We start from the raw sequence: 25,875 nt of genomic DNA on the forward strand, positions 1-25,875 counted from the left end.
GAATGGAAACATGTACTACTAACTTTAAAATATGAAAAAGAAAGATTTGTACGCAAGGTTGTCTCCCTCCTATGGTTTGAATTTCTAAAGCTCATAATTGATGTCTCAATAATTTAAAGGGTTAATCGCAATTTATCCCCTTTAAGTATGGGTCATTTTTCACTTTACCCCCCAACGTTTGTTTTTCTTCAGTTTATCCCAAATACTAACAGTCAACTCTAACGGAGATTAACAGAATAATAAAAAGACAGTAATACCCTTAAGAAAATAATGAACAACCCAAAATACCCATATGTCAAAGGTTTATGAAACGGATAAAAACAAATTTCCAAAATTGCCCTGGGACAATGGAGGAGGAAATTTCCCTCCATCGGGCACATGGGACAAGAAAAGGGAAACCAGAAGACAAAAGGTTTCCTTCCTTTTTGTCATTGTCGGTCAAGTCTCTCTCCCCTCTATCAGCCTCTTTCTTCTTCTGTATTCCTAGCAAAACCTCCATTAAAGAACATGAAACGACACCAGAAATAGAAACGGCACCTGCTTTGCGGGTCGGACCCAGGTGCAATTGACCCATCGGTGGTGAAATCTCAATTGGGAAGGAGGAAAGTGAAGTTCGTTGGGTGGATTGTGAAAGGTGACGACGAACCTCAGAAGAGAGGAGGACTGGGGCTGCTTGTAGTGGTAGTGGCGGTCGGCGTCGTGGTGCTGAAGAAGAAGAGCGGTGACGATACCAGTCCACCAGCCGTCCCTATAGTAGGCAGGCGACGACGTCGCCTAGGCCGAAATAGGGTTCAGAAGAAAGAGGGTCAGGAGGAGGCACAGGGTTGAGGAATTCGGCATTGATGTACTCGCGGAGAGGGACATTGGAGCCCTCCTCGGCGACGAGGGTGTGGTACTGGACGTAGGCCTTACTATTGGAGTGGAATTTGAATTTGCGCTTCTTAGCAGAAGAAGCAGAGGAGGAAAAAGAAGAAGCATATAATTTTTTGAATTTTATGTTGGTGAGAAAGCTTCTTGCACGTTTACTGGCTGATGCTTAGGTTAGTTTGAAACATCTGTGATTTCCTAATGGATAATTTCCTCCTCTGTAACTTTTTTGCTCATATTCTGCTTTGCTCTGTTGGATTAGTACTCGTGGGTCTGTTAGAATAATCCAAACTGTTTCTGAAGGCTTTGAACTGTCATGTTAGCCTGAGGATTATGTTAGCCTGAGGATTAGTTAAAATTCACAGTATGTCAGATAGCTAATTCACTCTGCTGTTCTTTGAAATCAAACTTTTTATGTTTATTCAAAAAGTGATAGTCTGAATCTTTGGAAGAAAAAAATCTCTTTTAAAGAGGAAAAAGTGCTAAGCAACTTTTTAAGTGTTCAACTGATGAAATTGAAAAAGTGAGGGTAACTAGGTGCTGGAGGAAGGAAATACTTAAGAGACTATGAAAGTGACAATTCAACAGAAATATTATCAATTAGAAAACCATGCACCACCTTGAACTGCTCATGAAAAATGCACACATCCAACTCAAAATCAATTTGCAATAACTACGGAGCCCTATTAACTACCCAATGGCAATTTCGGCATCTTGAAGTTTTTAACGTGCAATTGCTGACGGAGGGAGTAAACTGAGAAAAAACAAACATTGTGGGGTAAAGTGAGAAATGACCTATACTTAAAGGGGATAAAGTGCGATTAACCCTAATTTAAATAAGTCCATTCAAGTATAATCTTTTTTAAAACATATACAATTCCAAGTTCCCATTAAACCGATCAAACCTCATCAATCATCCCTCTGGTACCCAACTGCAAATGAAGTGCTATTCAAATGTTTTCCGTTACTCCTTAGAGCAAGCCAACTATTTTGAACTTTTCAAGTGTGTTAAATTTTTTTTTTTTGCACGTCATGGGTTGTTGACATCGTTTCCAACAACCGTTTAGAAGACATCATAGGCATCCGTTGGACTATTTCATTCACCCCAGCAGCCGCCTATTATATAAAGTTGCATGGCTTAAAAAACCCCACTTGACAGTTTTGTTTTCCTTTTTCATCCGTCTTAAATTATAATTCATTTTTCAATTGAAAAATATAATTAATTTTTAATTTCTTTAAAATGTACTTTGTTATCAGTGATATAACCTACAATATTGTTCATTCATTACCTTAAATAGTGCACATTGCATCAATATTGTTATTGTAATTAATGTAAAGAGATAATGTAAAAGTATTTTAGAAAAACAGTAGACTAAATGTACACTTCCAACAAACTATTCAAGTGGAATGGAGGGTGAGGATGGTCATTCCAACTCGGCTTAGTCAGGCTGAGCCCCATTTCCCGTCTGACCACCTGGCGACGGTCACCTCGGATCCGTCTAACCGAGTCGAGGTGCTCACCACTTGAGGATGTCTACCTGTCCTGATCACCTCAGATATACCCCGCCCACGGATGGCTGAGGTGATCACCATACCCACTATCTCGAAGTGATGCTGTGTCTGACATTACAACTTAGGTCCTGTCCAGTGTTCTGACGTCTGTAGAGTGGACAAGACCTCTGGATCGCTCTGCAGATTGTCCAGAGTTGTCTAGTCAGACTAATACGCTGTCTCAATCATATTTCTAGGGACTCGGACCCCACTGTACTTCCCTCCACATTGTCCCATATAAATATCAACATGTCCCACTAAGAAAAGGGGGTTTGGTAAGAGGAAACATATTATTGTCCAGTAATATTACTCCACTTCCTATTACCTAAATTAACTAGATTGTTGGAAAAAAACCGGGGAATTTAGCCTCGCCTCTGATAAACTGAGCAGGTGACATCCAAGTGACTGCATCTTACCTAGGAAGGTATCCTAGTTGCCCGGTGCAGCTCTCCAAGCCAGGAATCACCTCTTCAGAGGGCGTAAGTGAACGTCATAGCATTAAACATAAGAGCCAGCTAGCTTTGAGTCTGAGAAATGATATGCCAACTAGAATGCCCCGATTTTCCTTCTTTGAACTAAATTAAGTTGTACATCTATCTTTTGCGTGAAAAAATTTTATTGAGAAGAAAAGAAAAGCAAAGACATAGAGGAGTTATACTGTCCGAATATTTCGTTAAATTTGGCCCTTTCATCTAATAATTGCATCTTCAAGACCCTATCGTGAAAGGGTCATTTTTAATTCTAGTATTCCTCATATATAGCCAAAAATTTTAACAGAGGGTCCGGGTTAAAGTAGTTGTAAAGCCCCGTTCGGCAGAGGCTTCTATTCTGGGTTTGGGCTTGGACCGGTACACAGCAATTTTTGCGCAATTTGATGTACGTTCATCTAGCTCTGTTGTTGTTCGAGTAAATTTTAGTCGTGCATACTAATTTAATTTATGAATAGAACTGTAAATGTAAGTGCAGTCGTAACCAAAAAACAAATTGAAATTTCTTGCTTTTTTTCATTACTAGCGAAGAGTATAATGAATTAAAAAAAGTTACACCTGAAAAGATGGAAGAAAACTCGGCAAACATCAGCAAGTATCTCCACAAATTTTACGTCCATAGTTTAGAGGAAACAAAATGTCAGAAACCAAATACATAAAACCACGTACGTACGTATCGGGATCAATAATGCATAACAATGACATGGTACTCAACAATGGCATCTCCTGTTGTAGCGTTAAATGTATGCGTCTTTGCAGTGGCGATCCCTCGTGCCAGCCGGAAAACGCCAGAACCACCGAGTATCGGCAGTTCTCGGTACTTGTGAAACACAGGATTGTGTCCCAGAATACTGAGAGTGCTACCATTATACTTGCCATCGGTGAAAACAAAATTAAGGGTCATGAGCAACCCCACGTCCTCCTGCGAGGCTGAAGCATACAACCCTTGAGCAGAACCGATGATTCTCGAATCGGGTTCTGGTCCCACCGTCAATGGATCATCCATTACATTGACAATTCCGAACAACGTGGGTGATTTAGAAGTAATGTTGGCCTGAGCCACCTGCACAGCTGTGGGCTTATTCCCAGAAAGAATGTCGTGGAAATAGAAATGGAGCTTAGTTAACTTTTCTTGTTTTGCATGCGCAAGCTTCTTGAACCAACGTTCCACGGCTTTGGGACTTTGATCATCAGGGTTTATCTGCCCATGAACCGGTGGGGCCATGGCCGTCATGACGATTGCGAAAACCACCAGTAGGAAGCTTAACGTCGTCTTCCTCATTCTTGGCCTCACCATGCCTCCCTCTCTCCTCTTACCTCTTTCTTTCTTGACCTGTCTGAAAACTGGAAAGATTTTGGATTGGATTAGCGGGATCGACGATGTATAGAATATATATAATAAATGCTCCATACGCAACAGATTTGGTTAACCGAAAAATAAGGGATAGGGAATTAATTACAGATGATATGATATACCTTAGGATGTACAAGGAAATGAAGAGTTAGCATAAACGTAACTTCAATTTGTTGTTATTGGTGCAAATACAAGCAGGTGGCGGAGTTGGGACCCTGAACCGAGGCCCAAAGTTTGCGGAGTAATTTTTTGTTTTAAAAATGTTCTATCATTAAGTGCAATATTTATTTAATTCTAATATAAAATAATAAAATTATTTCCACATAAATACATAACATTCATAATTGTTTTCGAGATGAGTACTCATGTTTACTAACCCGTATGACGTCCTGGAAAAAACTTTTCAGGATAAAATACATACTTGTGGGCAATTCTTCTTCTAGAGACGTGATCGAAGATGTTTTAATAAATTGTGATTTATGTATTTCTTAACACTTTAACTAAAGTCAATTGTTTTAAAATTTTGAGATACGTTTCGATAGGTTTAAAATCAATTTCGTTGCTTTTTAATTTTTTTCCTATAAATTAGAAAGGAATTCATGATTCTTTTGTTTCCTATTTCCATTATTTAGTTATTTCTTAATTTTTTCCTAAAAACCAAAAAGGAATTCATGCATCATAGGTACTTATTGTTTAATTGTTTTATAATTTTTTCTCTAAAAATTAGGAACAAATTCATCTGAAAAGATACATGGTTCCTACATTGTCTTTCCGGCTTTCCCCTAATAAGCGCTAGTGGGCTATTATAGTTTTGCTTTGCGTATTTGTCCCCCATTCCTTTTATTTTAAGGAGCAAGTAGTGAAACTTAATGAAATTTTACACTACTAGTATAAATACCCGTGCTACGCACAGTAGATTATATTTTTGAAAAAAAATTACAATCTATGGAGGAATTTAAAAATAGTAAAATATTATAATCACGGGCACATGAAAGTATATTTAAAAAAATGAAACTTTGTAACAATAGTTCAATATATGATAAAACATCTCCATTATTTATAAACTATCACTTTGATGAATATTGGATCCTGAAAAAAAAATAGAAGTCTATATCATAAATTGAGCGACATAAGGGTCCAATTAAATATAATTGAATATTTAATTTGATAAGTAAATGAAATACTTACAAACATTTTGCCTTTGATTTGATAATCTTCTACAAATGTGTGAACATTCTTCATACCAATCACCTCTAAGTACGAACGCCAATATTGGCGGTTTAATTAATTCTGTTGATTTTTGTGAAGTTTGTACTATAAATGAGAATGCACGATTTTTGCATGAATTAATGTGTTAGTCGAACAATGCACCTATATTTTTCTAACAATTAAAAGCATACATAATTTAAAATTATATTTTGTTTTAGACAGTTTGTAAATAATATTATATAAAAATATATACATATAAATAATGTATACCTTTGTTTTTAAATTTCTAAGATAAGAAGCATTACAACGAAACATGAATCGTGCATGCTTGTCTTGAAGAGTGAGGTATAGGTTACCACTGGAATCTCTAACTTCTATGTTAACATTGTATCTGTTAAAAAGAAATTGTGATGTATCATGCAAAAAATTATATTAAAATTCAAAATATATGAAAATAATTACCTAACAATAATGTCGACTACATCATTACAATGGATACACACCATTTTTGCAAAATGAGATTGACATGGTTGTCCACAATTTTTGCATAACTCATGGAACATATTATCTATGTTGATACTTTGAATGTAAGCAAGTATCCGAAAATATTTAACCTATAACCATCCAAAGAATGTATAAAGTACAATTATTAATTCGAAACTACATGTATGTTCATTACTTAATTAATTGAGAGGAATTGTACCGTAGGTAGAACTGAATATTCAGATATCGATATTCTCTTAGCATTTGATATCAACAATGCTTGGGACATTGTAAAATTGCATGACCGCAACCACGTCACTAATTTCTGAGCACATTTATCATTCTCAAACCTGCACATTTTTCAAATACATATTCGTAAGGGTATGAAATATTATTAATAATTTAATATTTTGGTATTTGTAAAACTTACCAACTATGTAGGTATTGAGCTAAATCCAAGTAGTAATTGACATACAATTTGCTTGCTTGAATAGTATAAAGTGACGGTCCTGTACAATGTGCATATTATTGATAAACTATAAAAATTAAATAAAATAAAGTAAAAATAAATTGAATTACCTTTATAATTTCTCATACAAATACCATAAGCTAGCAAAACATTGTTTTTTGTAACAGTTTGAGGCAAGTGTTCACCATCATCAGTTGCAAATTTATCACATAAAGTCAACCGAACTACTGTCAAACTTCATTTAGAGAATTTTGGTAAGTATAAATCAAAATTTGCAGAATATAAAATATTTTAAAGATATTGAATCTATTAACTAAACTTTTGTCAAGTAAAAGTATGTCACACCTAGTTTTATCATTGATAGATGTTTGATAGTGTTGAACCAACAGATACAACTAAACCAATTACATCTGCAAAAGATCAAAAAGTATAAGTAATACCAGTTCAAATATACAACTTAAATATAAGTATGGTTAATTAAGAATGAAATACCTATCAATTGCAAATCATTGTCCATGTGTTGTTCTGTATCTCTTAGTTTGACCAGATTAAACTTGAAACGGGGTATGGTTCCACAATCATCTAAAATATTCACTATATTCGTATCGTTTCCAAATGATAATTGGTACCGATGTGGTGCAAGCCGATATTTAAAATCTGCCAGAATTACATATATATTTTGAAACCAGTATACCTTGACTTCATGGAGATGATCTGCGAAAATCTATATCTATATGTATTCAGGAAGAGATTTTTAGCAGAAACCCTCTCAATGCCTTCTAAACTTGTCATACTTTTTTCTAGATTTTTGTATTTATTTTAATACATAAAAAAGTAGTGGGTGGGTTATAACCCACCTTATCACCAATCAATCCCACTATCTCACTCCCACTATCCCACTATCACCTTATCACCGATCAATATTCCCACTATCTCACTCCCATTATCCCACTCCAATTAAGAGTCCACTCCAACTATCTCTTAATGACCCATTTTTTTTTAATTCAAAATTGCGTCTTCACATAACACAGGAAAATACCTGAAAGTTATCCCATCCTGGTACCAGAACTCCGGTGCTCTTCTTAGTACACATCATACTTCTTTTCTTGAACCTTCGGCAGACGTCACGAAGCCGGCGGTGATTACCTTTCAGTAAGTGACCTTGCTCATTTAGCTATTGATTAGTATTATTGTGTTTTTTCACCTTTGCCCCACTTATCTGCTGTCCCAAATTCAAGTTGTCTTATTATTTAATATATTAAAATTTTTCACTCAAAATTGGTAGGGAACCCATCTAAAGTTTCATCACCATGGAATATGCCCGCCTACAAGCATTTCAACAACAACTAGATTTCAAATTCGCAAGATTGCAAAGGAGGAAATATTTGCTTAGAAAACGAAACATACACCGCAACGATTCCACACACCAGTTGGAAAAGTTTCAACAAGTTTGCGCTGACGAAAGAAAAATCTCAAATCAAATCCGAAGGACAAAATCCATGCTACACTGATTAACACGTCGTTTGCATCAAATTAAAAATTCCGGTACCGTGTTTTCTTTAAATATTATTCCCCATATTGTAATTTTTTTTATTTTCGATTATTTCCAATAATATAATATGTCTATAATTTTTTTCCAACCTTTTTACTGATCGACTTAATTAACTTATCGAGTTAATTCCCTCACCCTCTCTCTCAGTTTCTTATTTGCTTTGGGTTCTCTATTGATTTTGTAAATGTATTGATTTTGTTTCGTTTGTGAGCAGTAACGGTACAGAGACTCCAGCAGAAATCAACCTTCTTGCGGCCGGCTTAATTTTTCAGGTCAGTCCCCTCTGCCTTTTAAGTATGTTTTGCTTTTGTTTTGCTTTTTGTCATGAATGATATTGCATTGATTTTCTGATCATCCATTATTTCTGAAAATTTTTTACAAAATCCTATGAACGGTTGTTTGCTTATTGTTACATTGTAAAGCAAAGATAAAAAGGTATTGCTTGCTTATATAATTGCGGATGGTATAGATTCATGATTGAGGGTTCTACTATTTCTAACATAAATTGTATATTATAAAAATTTATTTGTTTGTATTACTGAAGTTTTTTTAATTCTTTTTTATTGCACATTTATCACATAAAATAGGTGTTACGATAATTATTTTCATAATTTTATTCCAAAAATAATCGTGCATGAAATAAAAAAAAGATTTTTTGATAATTAAAAAAATAATTAAAAATGGTTTATAATTGGAGAAAAACAATTCAGATAGTACTAATAACTAAGGCACTATACGCCCATTATTAAAATTGGATTAATTTTTAATTTCGTCAGAAATCTTTTTGGCAAAATTGCATTCTAGACTTTCTTTTCTTTATCAACAATGACAATTACAACTACGTGATTCATCTATCTAGCAACAGTACAATTCAACTCATGAAATAAATAGTTCATTGCTTAAAGTACTTAAACGAAAGGTTAGAGTCAAGTCTTACTTAACACCTGCAAGTAATATATTACAATTAGAAAAAAGAAAATGATTCAAGAGGAGCAAAAAATTCACCAAGCCCCTGACATATGTGCAATCGTCAAGGCACTTTTGAGCATTTAAAATTGCATTTCTTAGTCCAGATAACCACTTCTCTGTAATTGTTTTCATTTGATTACAATGCAATTCTATTAAATTCTATTGATGCTATTTCTATATTAATTATTGTATTTTTTTTATTAACAGTTCTCATACAATGTATCACTATTTACACATAAAATAAATACATAAACTATTGATTTTTAATTTAATATATATTTTATTTCTAGATCAAAGAAATGAAAAATCTAACCGTCCTCAAGATCGCCAAGCATCCACATCACCAATGATTTTGCGTGATCATGGTAAATATACAACTTCTTATATCGTCATACTCATCTTACATACACATTTTTTGGCTGCACTATCTTGCTAAATCAACTATAGATACAATACAATACAATTGTATTACATTCTATTGATGCTATTTATAGACAACTTAGCAATTTTATAGATTAGCAATTTATTTTATTTTATAGATTACCAATTACTACATGTACCAAAATATATTTATATATGGATTACTTCATTAACTATGGGTGCTAATAACAATTCAATTGGTGCGTATTTTTCATTTGATTACAACACAATTGTATTAAATTCTATTGATGCTATTCTATATTAACTATTGTATTTTTTTGTTAACAATTCTCATACAATGATAAAAAAAATTCTCATACAACCAAAAAAAGACGGTTCTTGAATGATATATACATTCTATTATATTTCAAACTATTGTTAAACAGATATTATATTTTAATTTTATTGGTAAAATTTTTTCACCTTTATTTTTTCACCATTTTATTTTTTTTTCCAATAATATCAGCACCGTGCATAGCACGGGTATTTCCACCATTGTTTATTGTAGTGGGAAGGTGGGTAAGGAGTGTTAGTTGGAGTAAGGTGTGTAAGAAGTGTTAGTGAGAGTTAACTTCTTATTTGAGGGAAACGTGGGAGTGTTAGTTGGAGTTAATTTCTTGTTTGAGGGAAACGTGGGGGTGTAACGTGCCCATGATATTTTTTACGAAATAAATTAAATGTAAAATGCTAGAAAAATAGAGTTGAGAGTGGGAAGGTTTGTGAAGGTTTGTTGCTAAAAATCCCTTCTCAAATTTATATAGATATAGATATCAAGGCATCTTTCAAAAGTGGGAAAGGGTAATTGCCGACCCTCAACTCTACACAGCTCCACCCTGGATAGCGGTTACAAAGTATCTTGGTGGATGTATCTTGGTGATACATAAAAGAATTGCACGTTTTAAGCTATTAAGTTGACCTTGATTCCTAACAACTGCCAATACATCATATGGTTGATAATTAGCCGCTTAAATAATTTGGTTTAAGATGAATTTAAGCACAACTGGCGAAAGTAGTGATGTTTTAAGCTATTAAGGTATTTAAAAAGAGCAACCAAATTCTCCTTTCAAAAGAAACCTACAAAAAATAAATAAAAAATCTATACTCACCTTCTCTTCCTTCTTTTTGGCAATGTTTTTGAATTCGGACCAGAGAGCGATTCACAGTTCAATCTCGGTTCAAAGGTTTAATAATTTTGTTTTACTCATTAAAGTTTTTGAATAAAACAGAAATATTGTTTCAAAAAATAAAAAATAGTGAAATTCAGTTCAACCTCTGGATTTTTACCGGTTCAACCAGTTTTTGATTGAGTTTGACCAATTCAACTTAATTAAATATTTAGGTTAATCATTGAACCGGACGGAAGAATGACCCCACCAATTTTCCTGTAGATATATAGAATCTTTCGGCACAAGATATATCTTTTTTTTTTTTTTGGTAGGAAAGACTTGCATAAAATAATAAGGAAAGGTTACAACTTAGCAATGTATCTGGGGAAACAGACTCCCCTCAAATCATCAGACAAAATAGATCCTAAACTGAGCGGACAGGAATCTAGTAGTGAAAAGGGGCACAAAAGCTTTTCACCCAACTTTGCTAGCGCATCTGCTCCTCTATTCGCCTCTCTGTAGATGTGCTTTACTTGCACTTGCTGGAAATTAGAGAGAAGGTGCCTGCAATCATTTAAGATAGGAGCAAGGTCATGACCTTCTGGAATTGAATTGTTTAGCATTTTAAGGACAACTTCACAGTCGCATTCAACAATCAGACATTGAGAATTCAATGATCTTGCGATTTCGAGTCCATCTCTGATGGCCCAACATTCTGCAATCAGGTTGTTGGTGTGGCCGAGCTTTCGAATCGACCCTTTAATCCAAGTGCCAAGATGGTCTCGTATCAGGGTCCCGCATCCCCCGAGACCAGGGTTGGGTGAGCAGGATCCATCAGAATTCAATTTAAGCCATCCTCTGGGTGGTGGAGTCCATCCAATGAGGACCTGGCTTTTGGGTAGGGGAAGGGGAGAGAGACTTGGACCAATTGCAACAAATTCAGCAGCAAGGTTTAGAGCCTGGCTGGAGACAGAGGCGCAAGATTATGGACCTGGCTGGAGAGCCTAACAACAGATAATGTTCACCAAAATGAGCCAAGAGGTAAATTGTGCATTACAAGTAACAGCAGGGCTTTGATTTACAAGCCCATTTATTCATTGATTTACAAGCAACAGTTCGTTTGGTAGTTGATGCGTATTACATCTAAGCATGTAATTTTGGTATATTATGGTAAAAGTAAACGGTGTATAAACTGCTAATCAATTTGATCTGTCGGGATTTGGGACTCCTAGCCCCTAATGCAGCTGAATAGTCCACAAATTTTTACCACAGTTATGTTATTTGCATGGCTTCAGATTTAGCCAGCTACGCATGGTTTTAATCTTGAAATGTAGTCCTTTTCTTTGGGTTCTCCATCGTCTCTATTGGGTTGTTATGCTAGTGTCTATAGTCCAGACAACATTTGAATATCACTCCTCCTGTATGAATAATACGGAGGAAATATCAAATTTTATTTAGAGTGACACAAGCAAAGATTCCACAATTTTACAAGTTGTACTGCAACGAATCTTCTGTACCACATCCTGTCTCACATCCTATCCCACTCCTTAGAATCTCGCCAAGTGTCCCTTAATAAACCAACCTCTCAAACAATTCAACTCGGACTATATTAAGTTAATTAATCGATTAACCGGACAAAAAAACTTAATCCCTTTAACCAATATAACCAAAACCAAGAAAAATAAAAATTCTTTAACCAAAATTACAATTTATCAACGGGAAAAACCCTATAACTCAAACAACCTCTGTCCTCTTCATCATCTCTTCTCATGAGAAACAACTTATTTCTTAAAAACCTTGGTGGGTTTCTTATGGTCCGAAGTTTTGTTTGAGCATGCAACTTAATTCTGCTACCTCCGGAATTTGAACAGTTCTGGTAATCTTTGCATCTTTGTTCTTTAAAAAATAATTTGCTTTCAGGGCATTTTCTTTCTAGCTACGCAGGCCAATTTGATGTAATTTGCTAAGCTCACCACCTGTTCGAGCAAATTCCTAAGAAGAAGATGAATCAAACTGTAAGGTAAAAGTCTGACTTGGTTGCTCCCATATTTATTAGGAGGGTGTTTTGCGTTTTATACGTTTGATTTTGTTTATTAGAACTGCCTGTGGGCTTGTAATTAGTAGTTAGAAAATATGTTAAAGTTTGCATGATGGTTACTTTTTTGTGCTGGTACATGCGATCCTTGTCTCCCTTCCCTACGCAGGCCAATCAAACTGTAAGCTTCTAATTTGCTTAATTTGCTAAGCTACGCAGGCCAATTTGATGTAATTTGCTAAATTTGTTTGAGCATGCGACAACGTTGGATTATTTAGTCACTCTGCCTTGCAAAACGAGCATAAAACACCAAGGAAAGGCCATTGATCAATAGCCAGAAATTTCCACCTCTTTTGAAAAGAGTCTTCTAGGCGAAGAATGTAACCAAATTCGTACATTGGGAAAAAGCAAGAATAAGTGAAGTGATGGAACAATGAGCATGATTTAACAATGGACCAAAACAGGCTATAATTGATATTTTGCAGATCTTAAATGCCTTTCTTCTCGTTATACTGCACTTGAGATTCAAACATTGTTATAAATTTTGTGGAAGTAATAAGCAGCAATATATCTCAACATGTTGAGTAATTTTTTCTCAATTCTGAACATTTTTTTTTACTTTTGTGTTTTTTATTTCCCGTTTTCCTGTGGCTGCATTATTCTCAAAAAATACAAAGGTTATGTAACCTCAGGAGTAGATGTCTAAATACAAATTCATACATAGCATTTGTGAATATGTTGGTTTTGTTCAAGATCTTCTCCACTTTTTCCTGGATCTTTGCAAGGTGACATTTTTTCTTTTTATTCCTAGCCGTTGTTTAGGAACAAACATGGCAACTTTTTTCTTGGAATTTGTATTCATGCAAATAGGGCTGTAATGTTCTTCAGTTGCATGTTGATTGATGGAGGAATAGTATTGGTCTTATTCAAGTTTGAGAAATTTTTAGGATTTGTACATGAATAATATGACAGAGCTCTGATTCTAATAAGTTTTTGTTTTTACACTGAACGCAGATTCTAGACATTGTGCCAAAACTTGCACGTCTTTATTTCCTGGAGAAGCTTCCTGTTACGCTACGGCCATATGCCCAGGCTTCTGTTTTGCTTTGCATAGGCTTGTAGAGAAAGGGCATCTGTTGTTGAGGTTTGCTCTCTTGATCAACCATTTCTTTTCTTAAAAATTGTTTGTGAATTACTAAATTAATCAAAAAAAACATTCCTTTTGTTGGTTCATAATAAGGAATTTCAACATCCTTATATTTGTATGATCCATATTTTTCAAGTGTTAAATATAATTTTGCATATTTAATTTGGGTAATAGATTTCTTATGTTGCTTTACGCCTTTGTGATTGGAAAGATATGGAGAATGATTTGCCAACTCATGAAGTTCAATCATGTCGTAAATTGGACTTTGAAGGTGTTGACTCGCAGGAGATAAATGAGAATGCCTTACCTCTTTGTATTACTGATGGCAATCAAGGAAATCAAATTTTTCTTCCTTTGGCTATACCAAATAACTTGGTCCCGAAACTTGGCATGGAATTCGATACGGAAGTAGAAGCTAGAAATTTTTACCAAAAATATGCCAAAGCATCTGGGTTTGGAACTCGATTGAGTAAGGGACATAAAGACAAAAATAGTGATATGATGTTGGACAGAGTTTTTTGCTGCTCTCGTGAAGGAAAAAGGCCAAAAGACAAACGCAATATGATTGTTAAGTGTCCGCGTCCAGAAACAAGATGTGATTGTGGTGCAATGATGAAAATCAGTTGTAGACAAGCTGGAAAATACCGTGTTGTGCAATTTGTTGCACAACATAATCATGAGCTATCAACTCCGAGCAAAACTCATTTATTTAGATCTCATAGACACATGACAATGGCACATGAAGCTGAAATAGACATGGAAATGGAGTCAAAGGCAAAATTGAGTTTTCGTTACAAAGAGTTATCCTATCTATATATGCAGCTCATGACAAAAGCTTGTGAATGTGATGAAACTTATAAAATTGCTAAAGATGGATTTTGGAAAATGTTAGAGCAAATGGATGCATGTTGTCAAGGGAAAAAGAAAATGAAAGAAGTGTGTATTGAAGAAAGGAAAAGCGTGTATCAAGATGTTGATACCCATGCAGCCAAAATCGACTGTAGTAAAATAAAAGGCATCAAAGTGAAAGAAAAAGTCACTTACAAGTCGAGCAAGAGACCAAGAAGTGCACTAGAAATGGCTACTAAGAAACGCAAGTACAAGGTGAAAGAGAAGTCTTCATCAAAACGATTACAGGTTTGACAATTTATTTAGTTTATGTGAACAATGCTATTTTATTGTTTGACTATTAATTTTTTTTTTGGTTCCTTAGTTCTACGATGAATGATGAGCATGGAAATAGTATTGGGATCCTTATTTATAATTTGGATAAAAATGATTGTAGGAATCTGGAAATAATGTTGTTCATTCAAGTATGGATTCTATTACAATTCAAGGTTTTGTTCGAGAATTACCACCACAACAGGTTTAGTCATTCGTCATTTTTCTCTTGTATAGTGTAGTAGATATGTAATTCATTCTAAATTTTTATTTGAATATTTTATTCTTAAATGACTAAACTACATTGAAGGTATATTTTGTCCATGATATTTTTAATTTGTGGTTGTCTCTATTTAATTATATCATGAATTTGGAATTCCAATAGAAGACATCTGCAATAGGCAAAATACTAAGAATATGACACAATTATTACAAGTAAGTGAATATTATGCTTTTTGTAGATATTATGTCAACCATTAGTTGCATGTTGTTTCTTATTTATCTTAATTTTTTCCAAGTATTATAGTTTTGCAAGTTTACAGCTGTTTGTTTGTATGTGTAGTCTTTTATTTCTTATTTTTCTGGCAGACATTGGACCCTAACTTCTACCAAGGCTATGATTTGATGTCTTCAAGTTCAATAACACAACAACATGCATCAATAAGTTTTGTCCAAGTAAGGAAAAACCTTGATTAATTATTTAATCTTATATATATTAGTTTGATAACTTACAATTATAATTCAATATATTTGCTAACTTTGGGTCTGTTTTTGTAGGCACAAGAACTTGAAAATAATGATGATTCTGATCAACAAGTTGTTGAAAATGGGAAAATTGAATGAAGATGCTTATGAAGAAATGGAGAACAAGACTGTGGGATTGCGCTCATAGATTAATTAGACCTTTAAGTGGAATAATACTTTGTGCTTATACTTCAATTGATTTTGATATTTTTGTTCCAATTTCTGTTAATAAACGTTCTTTTGACTAAACTGTTGAAGATGAGATATATTAGTTGAGCTGCTCTGGATTCTTGATGCATACAAGAAATTGTCTTAATTTCCAATACTAGTGGATGTTGACTGAAACTTGTGTCGGTAACTAAAAGTACTAAACGTTCCTTGTTTGAAGACTCTTAGAGTAGAAAGTTCAAGGTCCATACGAACTCAATATTATTTACTCTCTGGCCTTTTTAGTCGTGCAGAATTAAGAGTTTTGTGGGGACTATGCCAGCGATGCTCTGTATTATATGGAGATAATACTTGAGGGCAAGGAGTTCATATATTCTTTGATTCCGTGACTACAGTTGCTGTATTTGATTTGTGCCAACAAAGTAAGCGAGCCTTTGGACTTTTTCCCATAACATTTGAAAGAAACTTGAAATTCAAAAGAAGATATGAAAAGGTTTTAATATCATGCTCCACAGTACCTTCCTCTGCACACCCATGAAGTACATGATTGCTCAAATTTGCAATAATTTCCTTTAAGCTAAATGTAGATGAATCCCAATACTGTAGCATTTGAAAATAAGAAAACAACCCGTACAAAGTCAAGTCTCAATTGGTCAACTGTTTATGAACATTGGAACTTTGGGTACAAAGTCAAGAACTTATTGAAGGCTTCATTAAAGCCAAGAATGGATTCTTCAGTGCAAAATGTCCTATCAGACAATGACCCATCTTCAGAAGCCTCCTCAAGAGCCTCCCTTAGTTTGTTCTTGAGAGTTGATGGCTTTGCCTTACCCCACTCCTCCTCCTCCTCCACACAAGAACCTTTCCTCTCCTGCTCTTCTTGTCCATCATCAAGGTTGCGCAGAATGATATAGGCTTCCATAGTCTCAGATGCATTAACACGAATCAGTTCCAGTTGACTGAAAAAACCTATCATCATATCAGATACCCCTGCAGTATTAGGGAAAAAGTTACAAGCTCTACATGATTGAAGCTTCATTATGCATAACATTCTGCAAATAAGAGATTTCAATTATCTAAGTTTCATAATTTTCATAAACATTGAACTTTGTAAACAGCAACAATGAAGTGAATGAATACATAAACCCTGCAACTAGTCACACCAATGCAAGTCAAGATGGCACCTCTATCCATATAGACTAAAACCAGAAAACCATTGCAATTTGCTGCAGCAAATGTAACTTTAAAATTATCGGTAAAGTTATCATTTAAAATTTAGAAAAACTAAATGTAACAAAAGAACTTTGGGGGAAAGAGAGAGAGAGAAAGCATTTCTCTGTTAGTTGCATAGCACCCCAGAAAGAATTCGAAGAGCATGGTGATTAAAACAAGGAAATTCATCATTTTTCAGACACAGGATAAAAATTGTTATGTAGATTCTAGCTTTTTTTTTGAGCTCACCATTTAATAAAGCTTTGGAGAACACTGTACAACCGATAACTAGTTTGTCCCAAAAAAAAAAGACAAAAAAGTAAATGAGGTGATTGGATAAACAAACTAAAGACTAATTTATCATCCTTCTGCTCTGAGTGAGCTTTACAAGTATAAATTCAGAATAATGAAAGGGCAAAAATTTAAAGCTATAATTGTTATTAGAGAAATAATAAAAAAAAGGACCCCAAAAACTAACAGAAGAAGAGCACTACAGAAGATAGGAATAGGCTCGCCTAAACCTATTTATTGGAATATGCTTTCCACACTGCAAAACAAGGAACTACACTCAAACAAGTAAAGGTTATACAGAAAGGCATGAACGGAAATCCAATCCGTAAGCCAGCCTAGGTTGCCAATTGAATTCACAGTCCCTATCACAGATCAAAGGATGAAATTTCATAACATGCAGTAAAGTATCCACGATGCAACCAATCAGCAGCTTCACTTAGTACATTCAACAATCAACCGCCCAAATATCCCTCCACTTTAACCAGAAACAAAACCCACCTAACGCCATCCATCAAAAACCTCAAACAATAAAAAAATCACTACAAATGGCAAAACAAATAAAAAAAAAAAAAAAACCTCAACCGAGAGAACAAAAAATGAAACCGCAATAAACTCGTCCAAGGTGCACTAAAAAGCAATCTGGATTTTCTAGAAAGGCAAAAGATAAAGATAGCAGCTTGATACCCGATACTAGTTTCAATTGCTTCAATGGAGTGAATGCCATGCTTCGGAGCAGCGCAGGTGACAATTTTGAAAAAGCCGCTGGAATTCCATCGATGGGTTGGAGGGGGGAAAAGGGAAAAGGGTTTTGAGGAATCCGAAGGAGGAAGAAGAAGAAGAGTCAGTGAAGCAAGGCTGAAACAACCGTAATTATGTTTTTATTTTTCCTCGTAAAAAAGTTGTTTCTCATGAGAAGAGATGATGAAGAGGACAGAGGTTGTTTGTTTGAGTTATAGGGTTTTTCCCGTTGATAAATTGTAATTTTGGTTAAAGAGTTTTTATTTTTCTTGATTTTGGTTATATTGATTAAAGAGATTAAGTTTCTTTGTCCGGTTAATCGATTAATTAACTTAATATGATCCGAATTGGGTTGTTTGAGAGGTTGGTTTATTAAGGAACACTTGGCGAGATTTTAAGGAGTGGGACAGGATGTGGTACAGAAGATCCATTGCGTTTTCTTTGGGTTCTCTATCGTCTCTATTGGGTTGTTATGCTAGTGTCTATAGTCCACAGACAACATTTGAATATCACTCCTCCTGTATGAATAATACGGAGGAAATATCAAATTTTATTTAGAGTGACACAAGCAAAGATTCCACAATTTTACAAGTTGTACTGCAGTTGAAGACGTTAATCTCCAATGCAGCTCAGTTGTACGTCTTGATGTGATTTCTTAAAAGTGGAGGTGGCTTCCTGATCTTTGTGGCTTGTTCGAAGTCGTATGCAATCTCTATCAGCTTTGCTTCCGATCCTTTTAGCCCTCCGAATGAAATGCCGTATGGGGTGCCATCAGTGTCATAACCTGCCGGAACATTTATTCCAGGGTATCCTCCAGCGGAAATAGCATAAACGATATTGGGAGCAGGTGTCACCAAGGCATCCAATTTATAGTCCTTCATCAACTTTTCGAACCCAATTTTGGAAGCTCCAGTTAAATTATGCAGTAGTTCCCTTTCCACTCTGCCAATACCGTTGGTTTTCTCTGCTTCCTCAAAGTTATCTTGCCCGTACTCTTCAATCTTTTCCTAAAGCAGAATCCAGTAGTCCGAGAGCAATGCGTCTCTTTGTTAAAGGCTGTGGAGTGTGGATACACTTGAGCCGGCCATTGCATTCTGGCCGAGTATATATAATTGAAAAGGTTATGTTGCTTACCAATTTTGTGTGCTTCTTGTTGAAGACTATTACATCAGCTAGGGATCGCACAGGAGAGGTGATCAACTGCTGTAGATAAGCATTCAGTGCCAGCTTGAATTCCACCCTCATGGCGGTGAATTGGTCATTGAACATTGAACTTACAATAGAGTCAAATCTGGCTGTTTCCGTGATGTCTACTAATACTGCACCTCGTTGCCTTGTTTTAGTCAAAATTTGAGAATAATATGTCAGAACTTTAATTGTATTGAAATGGGCTCCCCATATCTAACCAAAACAAGATTTTCTATATATTCCCTGAATCATCCAAACCTCATGCTGGACGGTTAGTAATTATCAAGACTCTGCTCAAACAACAAACTAAGAAATTTGTGATAGCCAGTAATTTAGCTACTTCATTAGTGTACAGATATGTTCACATGCCAGAGAAATTTCAATCATCTTTCCCTGGCCACCCACGGTAAGCTATCAATTAGGCATATTAGAGTTTCAAAGTTTATGGGAGTGAACATACCTCAGAATGTGGAAGTGAGGTTCAAAAGCATTCAATGCTTCAGAGGAGTTGCTGAATCCCACAAAGGAGCACCGTAGAATCCCCAATCTCTTTCCCTTAAGTCCATCAGACTTGAGAAATTGCAAATAACCTCCACGAGGAATATACTTTGAAGCTTTTTTGGTTGCTACTGCATCATCAGGATCAAAACCAACAATGGCATCAAGAACATACACTGCATCCGACACAGTCCTGCATATCGGCCTGCTCACCCCCATAAAGGTATTGTTATGATTTTGCGACTACGTACTTTCATTGTCATTTTCACGAAACAAAATTAAAGTTCATAGCTACGTACAGATAGTAATTTGAAGTTTATACTACATGGTAATAAGAGATCGTTGAAATAAAAGCAAATTAAGCATCTCTCATTAGTCATTACCCAACACTGTCCTGTCGAGGTGAAATAGGGACAACACCAGCTCGACTTGTGAGCCCTACAGTTGGTTTGATTCCCACCACCGAATTAACACTGGAAGGGCATAAAATGGATCCAGATGTTTCTGTACCCAGTGTAACTGCAACCATGTTTGCTGCTACTGATGTTGCAGAACCGGTGCTTGATCCACATGAAGTAGCATATTTATGATACGGATTCTACATGGAATCAGAACCGTAATAGGGGTTATATATTGAAAAATTGGATATATGTCCAATAGATTACACCTAGCAAAAAAAAAAAAATACTCAATTTGTTTTGGTTCATCCTATAATCACATATGAGAAAAGAGGTAGTCTAAATTTTGCAACATCCTTTCCCCAATCACTAATGAGTACTGGCATTTTTTAATTGACCTGGAAAGCATGCGTAAGGACTCAACTTTTGTCTCCTGAGCCATATAATTGTTGAAAACGCAAAACAAAGAAAAAGAAAACTTCTGACCATGCACTCATGAAGGCCAAACAGGAAGGTTTGATGAGGATTATGGTTCAATCAGATTGTAAAAAGGTTGTGGATAAGATCAAGGAGCGTGGTGCATTGGGTCCAGTAATAGGAACAATAGTGGAGGATATTTGGAAGCTTAAGCAGAGTTTTAGTAAATGTCATCTTTCCTTTATTAAGAGAGGGAAGGTAGCTATGTTAGTCTCCATTTAGCAAAATTTGCTTTAAACTTTGATTAGTGAAGCGAGATTCCTTTCTTCTATGGTTAACTCGTTTAGTCAGAAATGATGATGGAGCAGTTGCTCCAACTTTGTGACCATTCTTCTGATGAAATAGAATCTGTGATATCGTGTGGTAAAAAGAAAAAAACTGTACTTTTTTGGGACAATTGTAAAACAAATGAACATATCAGCAACTCACCACACCTTGGCCACGTCTAGCATTCCAGCCATTAGGCACACCGGGTGACCTGTAAGCAGCCCACTCTGTCATGCTAGCCTTTCCTAATATGATTGCACCAGCCCTCCTTAGCTTCTTGACCACCCCTGCATCCTGAGGTACAACTGATCTTAGAAGTGCACAAGATCCAGCTGTTGTGTTAAGCTTGTCCTTGGTTGCAATGTTGTCCTTGAGCAGAATTGGGATACCAGCCAGTCCTGTTACGGAGCCTGGTTTCTTAGCTCTTCGATCCCGGTCTGCCTTGTCGGCCAAACAAAGAGCATCCGGATTCACTTCTATGACTGCATTAAGAACTGGATTTAGTCCTCGAATCTGTTTGAGGTAGAATTCAACCAATTCCCGAGAAGTGAGTCTGTTATGGTCCAAGGCAATCCTAATATCACGCACAGCAGCTTCTCTGAAAGAGAATGGACTCCCTTCAGCGTTATGACTGAGGCCAAAAATAGTAGCACTCACAAGAAGTAGTAGCGCGATATCCATGTCAATTGCTATACTTTGATATCAAAGAAAGAAACTATTTGTCTCGCTTTTTATTTCTGGATATTTCGAGCTTAGCTACCAATTATATAATAACCAAACCACGTACTGTTTCTCCATGTTGCAGTTCACTCGTATATCCAACCTCCATTATTGTTTGCTTGACCATGCCTCCCATGATAAAGACATTTCGTTCGACGATTTCTAAATTTCGTACATTACTGTTGGAGTAAAAAGAGAAGAAAAAGCAAAGGCCGCCAATAAGTGAAGGGCTTCATTTACGACGAGACAAAATTGCAGAAATGGTGGATGCTAGTGGATATCTTCCACAAAGAAATGCTCCACTTGCTTTCGAATGGAAAAGCAAGATAAATGGGCTCGTGGCACTGTGTTTTTACCTGTTATCCAGAACAATACTCCGCTCACAGGATTCAATCTTCTAGCAGAGAAGGGCAGCAATAGTATTTAACGAACTCCGAGTACACCACTTTCTCTTGCTTTTGCAATTAGTAATATTCCCGTCTATGTGAACATTAAGTTTAAGAAAAATTGAAATTCCATTTACTATTACACTATTGAACCTCATAATCGCATGCCTAAGATCAAAGACGCAGTGGAAAGCATTTCAAATAAATTCAACCGATCCGTAGATGGGAGGCCTGCGGATCATGGTAGCTTCTTCAAAAGCAAAAGCTATCTCAATTAGCTTCGCCTCCATCCCCTTCAAACCAGCAAAAAGCATCCCAAACGGCATCCCATCTCTATCATAGCCGGCAGGCACAGTGATTCCAGGATACCCTCCAATTGCCAAAACTCTTGCTGCTGATGAACCTAATGTCACCACCGCATCTAAATCATTCTCCAAAATCAATTTCTCGAAGCCGTCTCCTGACAACTTTTCCATCAACTCTATTGCCTTCCTTTCTTGCTCACCAATCCCATTTGTGAAGTCCGCTACAATGAAAAAATCTTGACCATCAAAGTCACCAAAACTCTCCTGCAAAACCATGAGTTAATGAGAAATGTGTTAGTCTTCATTTGAGATGTTGCTGACCATTTAATCGTGTAATATGATGTCAATTTTAGACAACCAAAATACCAAATCCGGATTGTTTTTGTTGAATGCTATAATGTCACCCAACGACCGCACAGGGGATTCAGTCAGGCCTTGCAGATAATCGTTGAGGGAGAGCTTAAATTCAGCCAGCATTGCTACAGTCTCACCACTTTGAAATGGGTCTAAAATGACATCAATATTGGATATCTCCAAATCATCAATAATAGTTGCACCTTGCTGGCTTCAATTTTTTCAGGTAGAAGAAAAGAACATGTTAACTAAGTAAAAGCACTGGCCTATAACTAGTAGAATATCACTTTTGTACCTTAATGTGCGCAAATGACTCTCAAGAATTGGAACAGCATTGGACCTATTCGAAAGGTTGACAAAGGGATTTCTTAGCACACCCAATTTCTTCCCTTTGAGCCCATCTTTGTTGAGGAATTGCTTATAGCCGGCAACAGGAATGAACTTGGTAGCTGCTTTTGTCGCTTCATGGTCTCTTGGATCAAACCCCACAATTGCATCAAGTACGTAAACAGCATCAGAAACTGTTCTGCATATTGGGCTGCAATTGAGTACAAGAAGTAAGCATCAGCCTCAAAGCCAAAAGAGTCGGTACAAAAACATGCAGGCAGAAGTTTGCCGGAGCATTTATTCTGTATTTTCTCCAAATGCTATCTTTCAGTCTAAACATAAAAAATATTGCAAATCTTATGGTTATTCAGAAGCTATTTAACATAACCTCTCATGATCTTGTTTTTGTTCAGAAAACTTGATATCAATATTACATTTGACGACTGCCAACTATTAACTTGTTCCTTTCGAACAGTTACAAATGGTAAAGTGTTATATCATGCAATAACACATGAAAACGAGAAAGTAAATACCCAATTGTGTCCTGCCGGGGTGAAACAGGTATGACTCCAGCGCGGCTAGTTAGTCCAACAGTGGGTTTAAAGCCTACAACAGAGTTGGAATCAGCAGGGCAGAGGATAGACCCATCTGTTTCAGTGCCCAGTGAAACGGCCACCATATTTGCCGCTACTGATATTGCAGATCCACTGCTGGATCCACAAGGATCTCCCCCTTGCACATAAGGATTCTGCACATCCCACAACACCACCAATTGATTTCGCACATAGAATGTTCAGGCACAGCTAGTAAGAATTTTTAGTTTTGTCTCTTTTCTTTTAGAAATGTGCTGATTTGTTTCTGACTTACAATAACAGTCATGTATGCAAGATATTACACCTGTGATCACAAGACGGAGGCTTCAATTGGCATTGAGGGCAGTGCAAGCAAAGTATGAGAGCGTTTAAATAGAGAAGTCTGTAAAATGCAACTGGAAATATATTGGTCAAAAATGATATCCAATAAATTTTCAAACCTTTCTTTAATGCTCATAAGTACTCCAGACCATTCTTTTCTTTAGAGAAACTAAAAGACTGTAAGACTGTATGGCCTCAAATTTCTTTAGTTGCATTTAAATGTATAGAGCTGAATCAGACATTAAAATTTAAACATACTGAACATTGGAATTAAATCACGAAACTGTTTGGTCTCACAACTATTACTAGTGTTAGAACTTAAGAAGCAAGTCAAACAATGAAGTCAGAAAACAAACAGGAGCCAAAAAAAAAAACCACAAAACACAAAACAAAATACTATATACTAGGTGAAAAAACTAACCAGACTCTGGCCACTTCTAGCACACCAGCCACTGGGGAGCCTCGGGTCCCTAAGTTGGTACCACTCGCTCATGCTGGACTTGCCCAAAATGACGGCCCCGGCTTTCCTGAGGCGCTCCACCACCCCGGCATCTCGAGCCACCTTTGACCCCAACAGGGCATACGACCCAGCACTAGTATTGAGTTTATCATAAGTGTTGATGCTATCCTTGAGAAGCACAGGAATTCCATGCATATCACTCAACAAGGACGTCGAGTATGATGCATTGCAATTGATGCTGTCTCGAATACGATCAGCCTCGTCTGCTTGATCTCGAGCTTCCGGGTTCACTTCAATTACCCCGCGAAGCACCGGATTAAGGGTGTGGATCTGGTTTAAGTAGAAGTCAACCAGTTGTCTTGAAGTGAGCTTTTTTGAGGCGAAGGCCCGCTGGATATCTGGGATGCTGGCTTCTTCAATCTTGAAATCCTCATCCTCCACAAACTGGGCTTGCCGATTGATGATATTGGTGCTGCTCAGACTAACGCAAATTCCTGTTGTTCCTAAAATACAGAATAAGATTAGCTTTAATGGCAGAGAAAATTGGCGTTTGGCGTCCATTTGTTCTGTGAAGTTTTCAACGGGCTAAATTAAATTGTTGATGCTTTCTAAGCTATAAAAGTCCACTCTTTGCCAATGGCCAATGCTTCGATACTATTTCACTAATGAGGAAATAGCCAAATTCATCCCTAAACTTTTTCACTAATGTTAATTTAGTCTCTAACTTTTACTTCTGATCAATTTGATATGTAAACTTAATTTCTGAATCCATATAAGATCTTATGCAGCAACGCCACCATATAAAAGTAATTTGACTCCTAATTTAACAATTAAATAGAAACATTTTGGAAACTTTAGTCGATCTCCTTTGCCCACCATTAATCTCCATCGCCGCCTCCTATCTCCTCCTCCTTTCAAAACCAAGGAAGAAGAAGAAGGGGATGAACGGCTGTGTAATAGAGATTGATGGTGGAGAGAGGAGACAATTTAATGTTCTTAAAATGCTCTTGTTGAATTGTTAAATTAGGAGCAAATTGCTTCTAGATGGTGGTGCCACCATAAAAGGTTTTAATTGGATCCGAGGCTTTGTTTGGACACCAAAGAAAAATTGCTACAATTTTCATGAACATATTTTTCAATTATCTTTTTACCTCACATATATTAAATCGATACAATAATTTTTCTACAAAAAATGCAATTCAAAGAATGCCTTAGTTCACGTATTAAATTGGTTAGAAATAAAAGTTAGGGACTGTATCGATATTAGTGAAAAGGTTTAGGGATTGAATTGGTCATTTTTCCTTTTATTAATTCTAGCAAATGGACTCGTGTCTGAATCTTGAGGAGATGTGGGTCTTATTTTATTTTTTTAATTAAACTACTTGATGTCATTGGAAAATTGACTCCAATCAAGGACGACTGGAGTTGACGGTAACTGAGCGCAGAAGTTGTTTACTTTGACCCTCATAGGGAAAAAAATTTTCCGGGAAATTAAAGAAACAAATCTTCCTGTACACAACTTTTTGTTTGTACAAAGAAACTGTACATGCCCGTTTGGCAAGTGAGTTTTTTAGATGTTTGTCTAAAATTTTACTGTAACTTATTGTAGAAATTTTT

The 25,875-nt window shown here is 36.1% G+C and overlaps 4 protein-coding genes across 9 annotated transcripts; 1 reads left to right on the forward strand and 3 right to left on the reverse strand.

Moving 5' to 3' along the window:
* Positions 1–3,399: 3,399 nt before the first annotated feature.
* On the reverse strand, positions 3,400–4,250 carry LOC113729736 (dirigent protein 22-like). Its single transcript, XM_027253982.2, has one exon. The coding sequence runs from the start codon at positions 4,201–4,203 to the stop codon at positions 3,589–3,591; it is 615 nt and encodes a 204-aa protein (XP_027109783.2). The 5' UTR covers positions 4,204–4,250; the 3' UTR covers positions 3,400–3,588.
* A 6,536-nt stretch (positions 4,251–10,786) lies between these two features.
* On the forward strand, positions 10,787–15,849 carry LOC140036720 (uncharacterized). Of its 3 annotated transcripts, XM_072079216.1 has the most exons (7): positions 10,787–11,509; positions 12,389–12,488; positions 13,518–13,647; positions 13,862–14,787; positions 14,936–15,016; positions 15,400–15,486; positions 15,589–15,849. In XM_072079216.1, the coding sequence occupies exons 4-7, from the start codon at positions 13,864–13,866 to the stop codon at positions 15,652–15,654; spliced, it is 1,158 nt and encodes a 385-aa protein (XP_071935317.1). In that variant the 5' UTR covers positions 10,787–11,509; positions 12,389–12,488; positions 13,518–13,647; positions 13,862–13,863; the 3' UTR covers positions 15,655–15,849. The 3 variants fall into 3 exon arrangements, with proteins under 3 accessions (XP_071935317.1, XP_071935316.1, XP_071935318.1); XM_072079215.1 differs by lacking the exon at positions 10,787–11,509 and having other exon boundaries at positions 11,825–12,488; XM_072079217.1 differs by lacking the exons at positions 10,787–11,509; positions 14,936–15,016 and having other exon boundaries at positions 11,826–12,488.
* A 512-nt stretch (positions 15,850–16,361) lies between these two features.
* LOC140036722 (probable amidase At4g34880) lies at positions 16,362–21,801 on the reverse strand. Of its 3 annotated transcripts, none has more exons than XM_072079222.1 (6): positions 20,955–21,801; positions 20,034–20,248; positions 19,613–19,855; positions 19,099–19,297; positions 17,911–18,971; positions 16,362–16,682 (listed from the first exon to the last, which is right to left on the reverse strand). In XM_072079222.1, exons 1-5 carry the CDS (start codon positions 21,471–21,473, stop codon positions 18,594–18,596), a joined length of 1,554 nt encoding a protein of 517 aa, XP_071935323.1. In that variant the 5' UTR covers positions 21,474–21,801; the 3' UTR covers positions 16,362–16,682; positions 17,911–18,593. The 3 variants fall into 3 exon arrangements, with proteins under 3 accessions (XP_071935323.1, XP_071935324.1, XP_071935322.1); XM_072079223.1 differs by having other exon boundaries at positions 16,362–16,692; XM_072079221.1 differs by having other exon boundaries at positions 16,362–16,713.
* A 133-nt stretch (positions 21,802–21,934) lies between these two features.
* Positions 21,935–25,206, reverse strand: LOC140036721 (probable amidase At4g34880). Of its 2 annotated transcripts, none has more exons than XM_072079219.1 (5): positions 24,220–25,029; positions 23,418–23,632; positions 22,853–23,095; positions 22,570–22,768; positions 21,935–22,467 (listed from the first exon to the last, which is right to left on the reverse strand). In XM_072079219.1, the coding sequence occupies exons 1-5, from the start codon at positions 24,817–24,819 to the stop codon at positions 22,096–22,098; spliced, it is 1,629 nt and encodes a 542-aa protein (XP_071935320.1). In that variant the 5' UTR covers positions 24,820–25,029; the 3' UTR covers positions 21,935–22,095. The 2 variants fall into 2 exon arrangements, with proteins under 2 accessions (XP_071935320.1, XP_071935321.1); XM_072079220.1 differs by having other exon boundaries at positions 22,328–22,467; positions 22,562–22,768; positions 24,220–25,206.
* Between the last annotated feature and the right edge of the window lie 669 nt (positions 25,207–25,875).

The sequence above is a fragment of the Coffea arabica genome, chromosome 2e (genome assembly GCF_036785885.1).
Source record: "Coffea arabica cultivar ET-39 chromosome 2e, Coffea Arabica ET-39 HiFi, whole genome shotgun sequence".
Lineage (NCBI taxonomy): Eukaryota > Viridiplantae > Streptophyta > Magnoliopsida > Gentianales > Rubiaceae > Coffea > Coffea arabica.

Bases quoted from the DNA above. Each gene is read 5' to 3' on its own strand.
- LOC113729736 (XM_027253982.2), bottom strand. From the start codon at position 4,203: ATGGTGAGGCCAAGAATGAGGAAGACGACGTTAAGCTTCCTACTGGTG.
- LOC140036720 (XM_072079216.1), top strand. From the start codon at position 13,864: ATGGAGAATGATTTGCCAACTCATGAAGTTCAATCATGTCGTAAATTG. The intron at 14,788-14,935 runs GTTTGACAATTT...AAATGATTGTAG, and splicing joins CTTCATCAAAACGATTACAG to GAATCTGGAAATAATGTTGT. The intron at 15,487-15,588 runs GTAAGGAAAAAC...CTGTTTTTGTAG, and splicing joins CATCAATAAGTTTTGTCCAA to GCACAAGAACTTGAAAATAA.
- LOC140036722 (XM_072079222.1), bottom strand. From the start codon at position 21,473: ATGGATATCGCGCTACTACTTCTTGTGAGTGCTACTATTTTTGGCCTC. The intron at 20,249-20,954 runs GTGAGTTGCTGA...GATTCCATGTAG, and splicing joins CTAGACGTGGCCAAGGTGTG to AATCCGTATCATAAATATGC. The intron at 19,298-19,612 runs GTATGTTCACTC...GACTAAAACAAG, and splicing joins CCTCACTTCCACATTCTGAG to GCAACGAGGTGCAGTATTAG.
- LOC140036721 (XM_072079219.1), bottom strand. From the start codon at position 24,819: ATGGACGCCAAACGCCAATTTTCTCTGCCATTAAAGCTAATCTTATTC. The intron at 23,633-24,219 runs GTTAGTTTTTTC...TGGGATGTGCAG, and splicing joins CTAGAAGTGGCCAGAGTCTG to AATCCTTATGTGCAAGGGGG. The intron at 22,468-22,569 runs GTATTTTGGTTG...ATGGTTTTGCAG, and splicing joins ACAAAAACAATCCGGATTTG to GAGAGTTTTGGTGACTTTGA.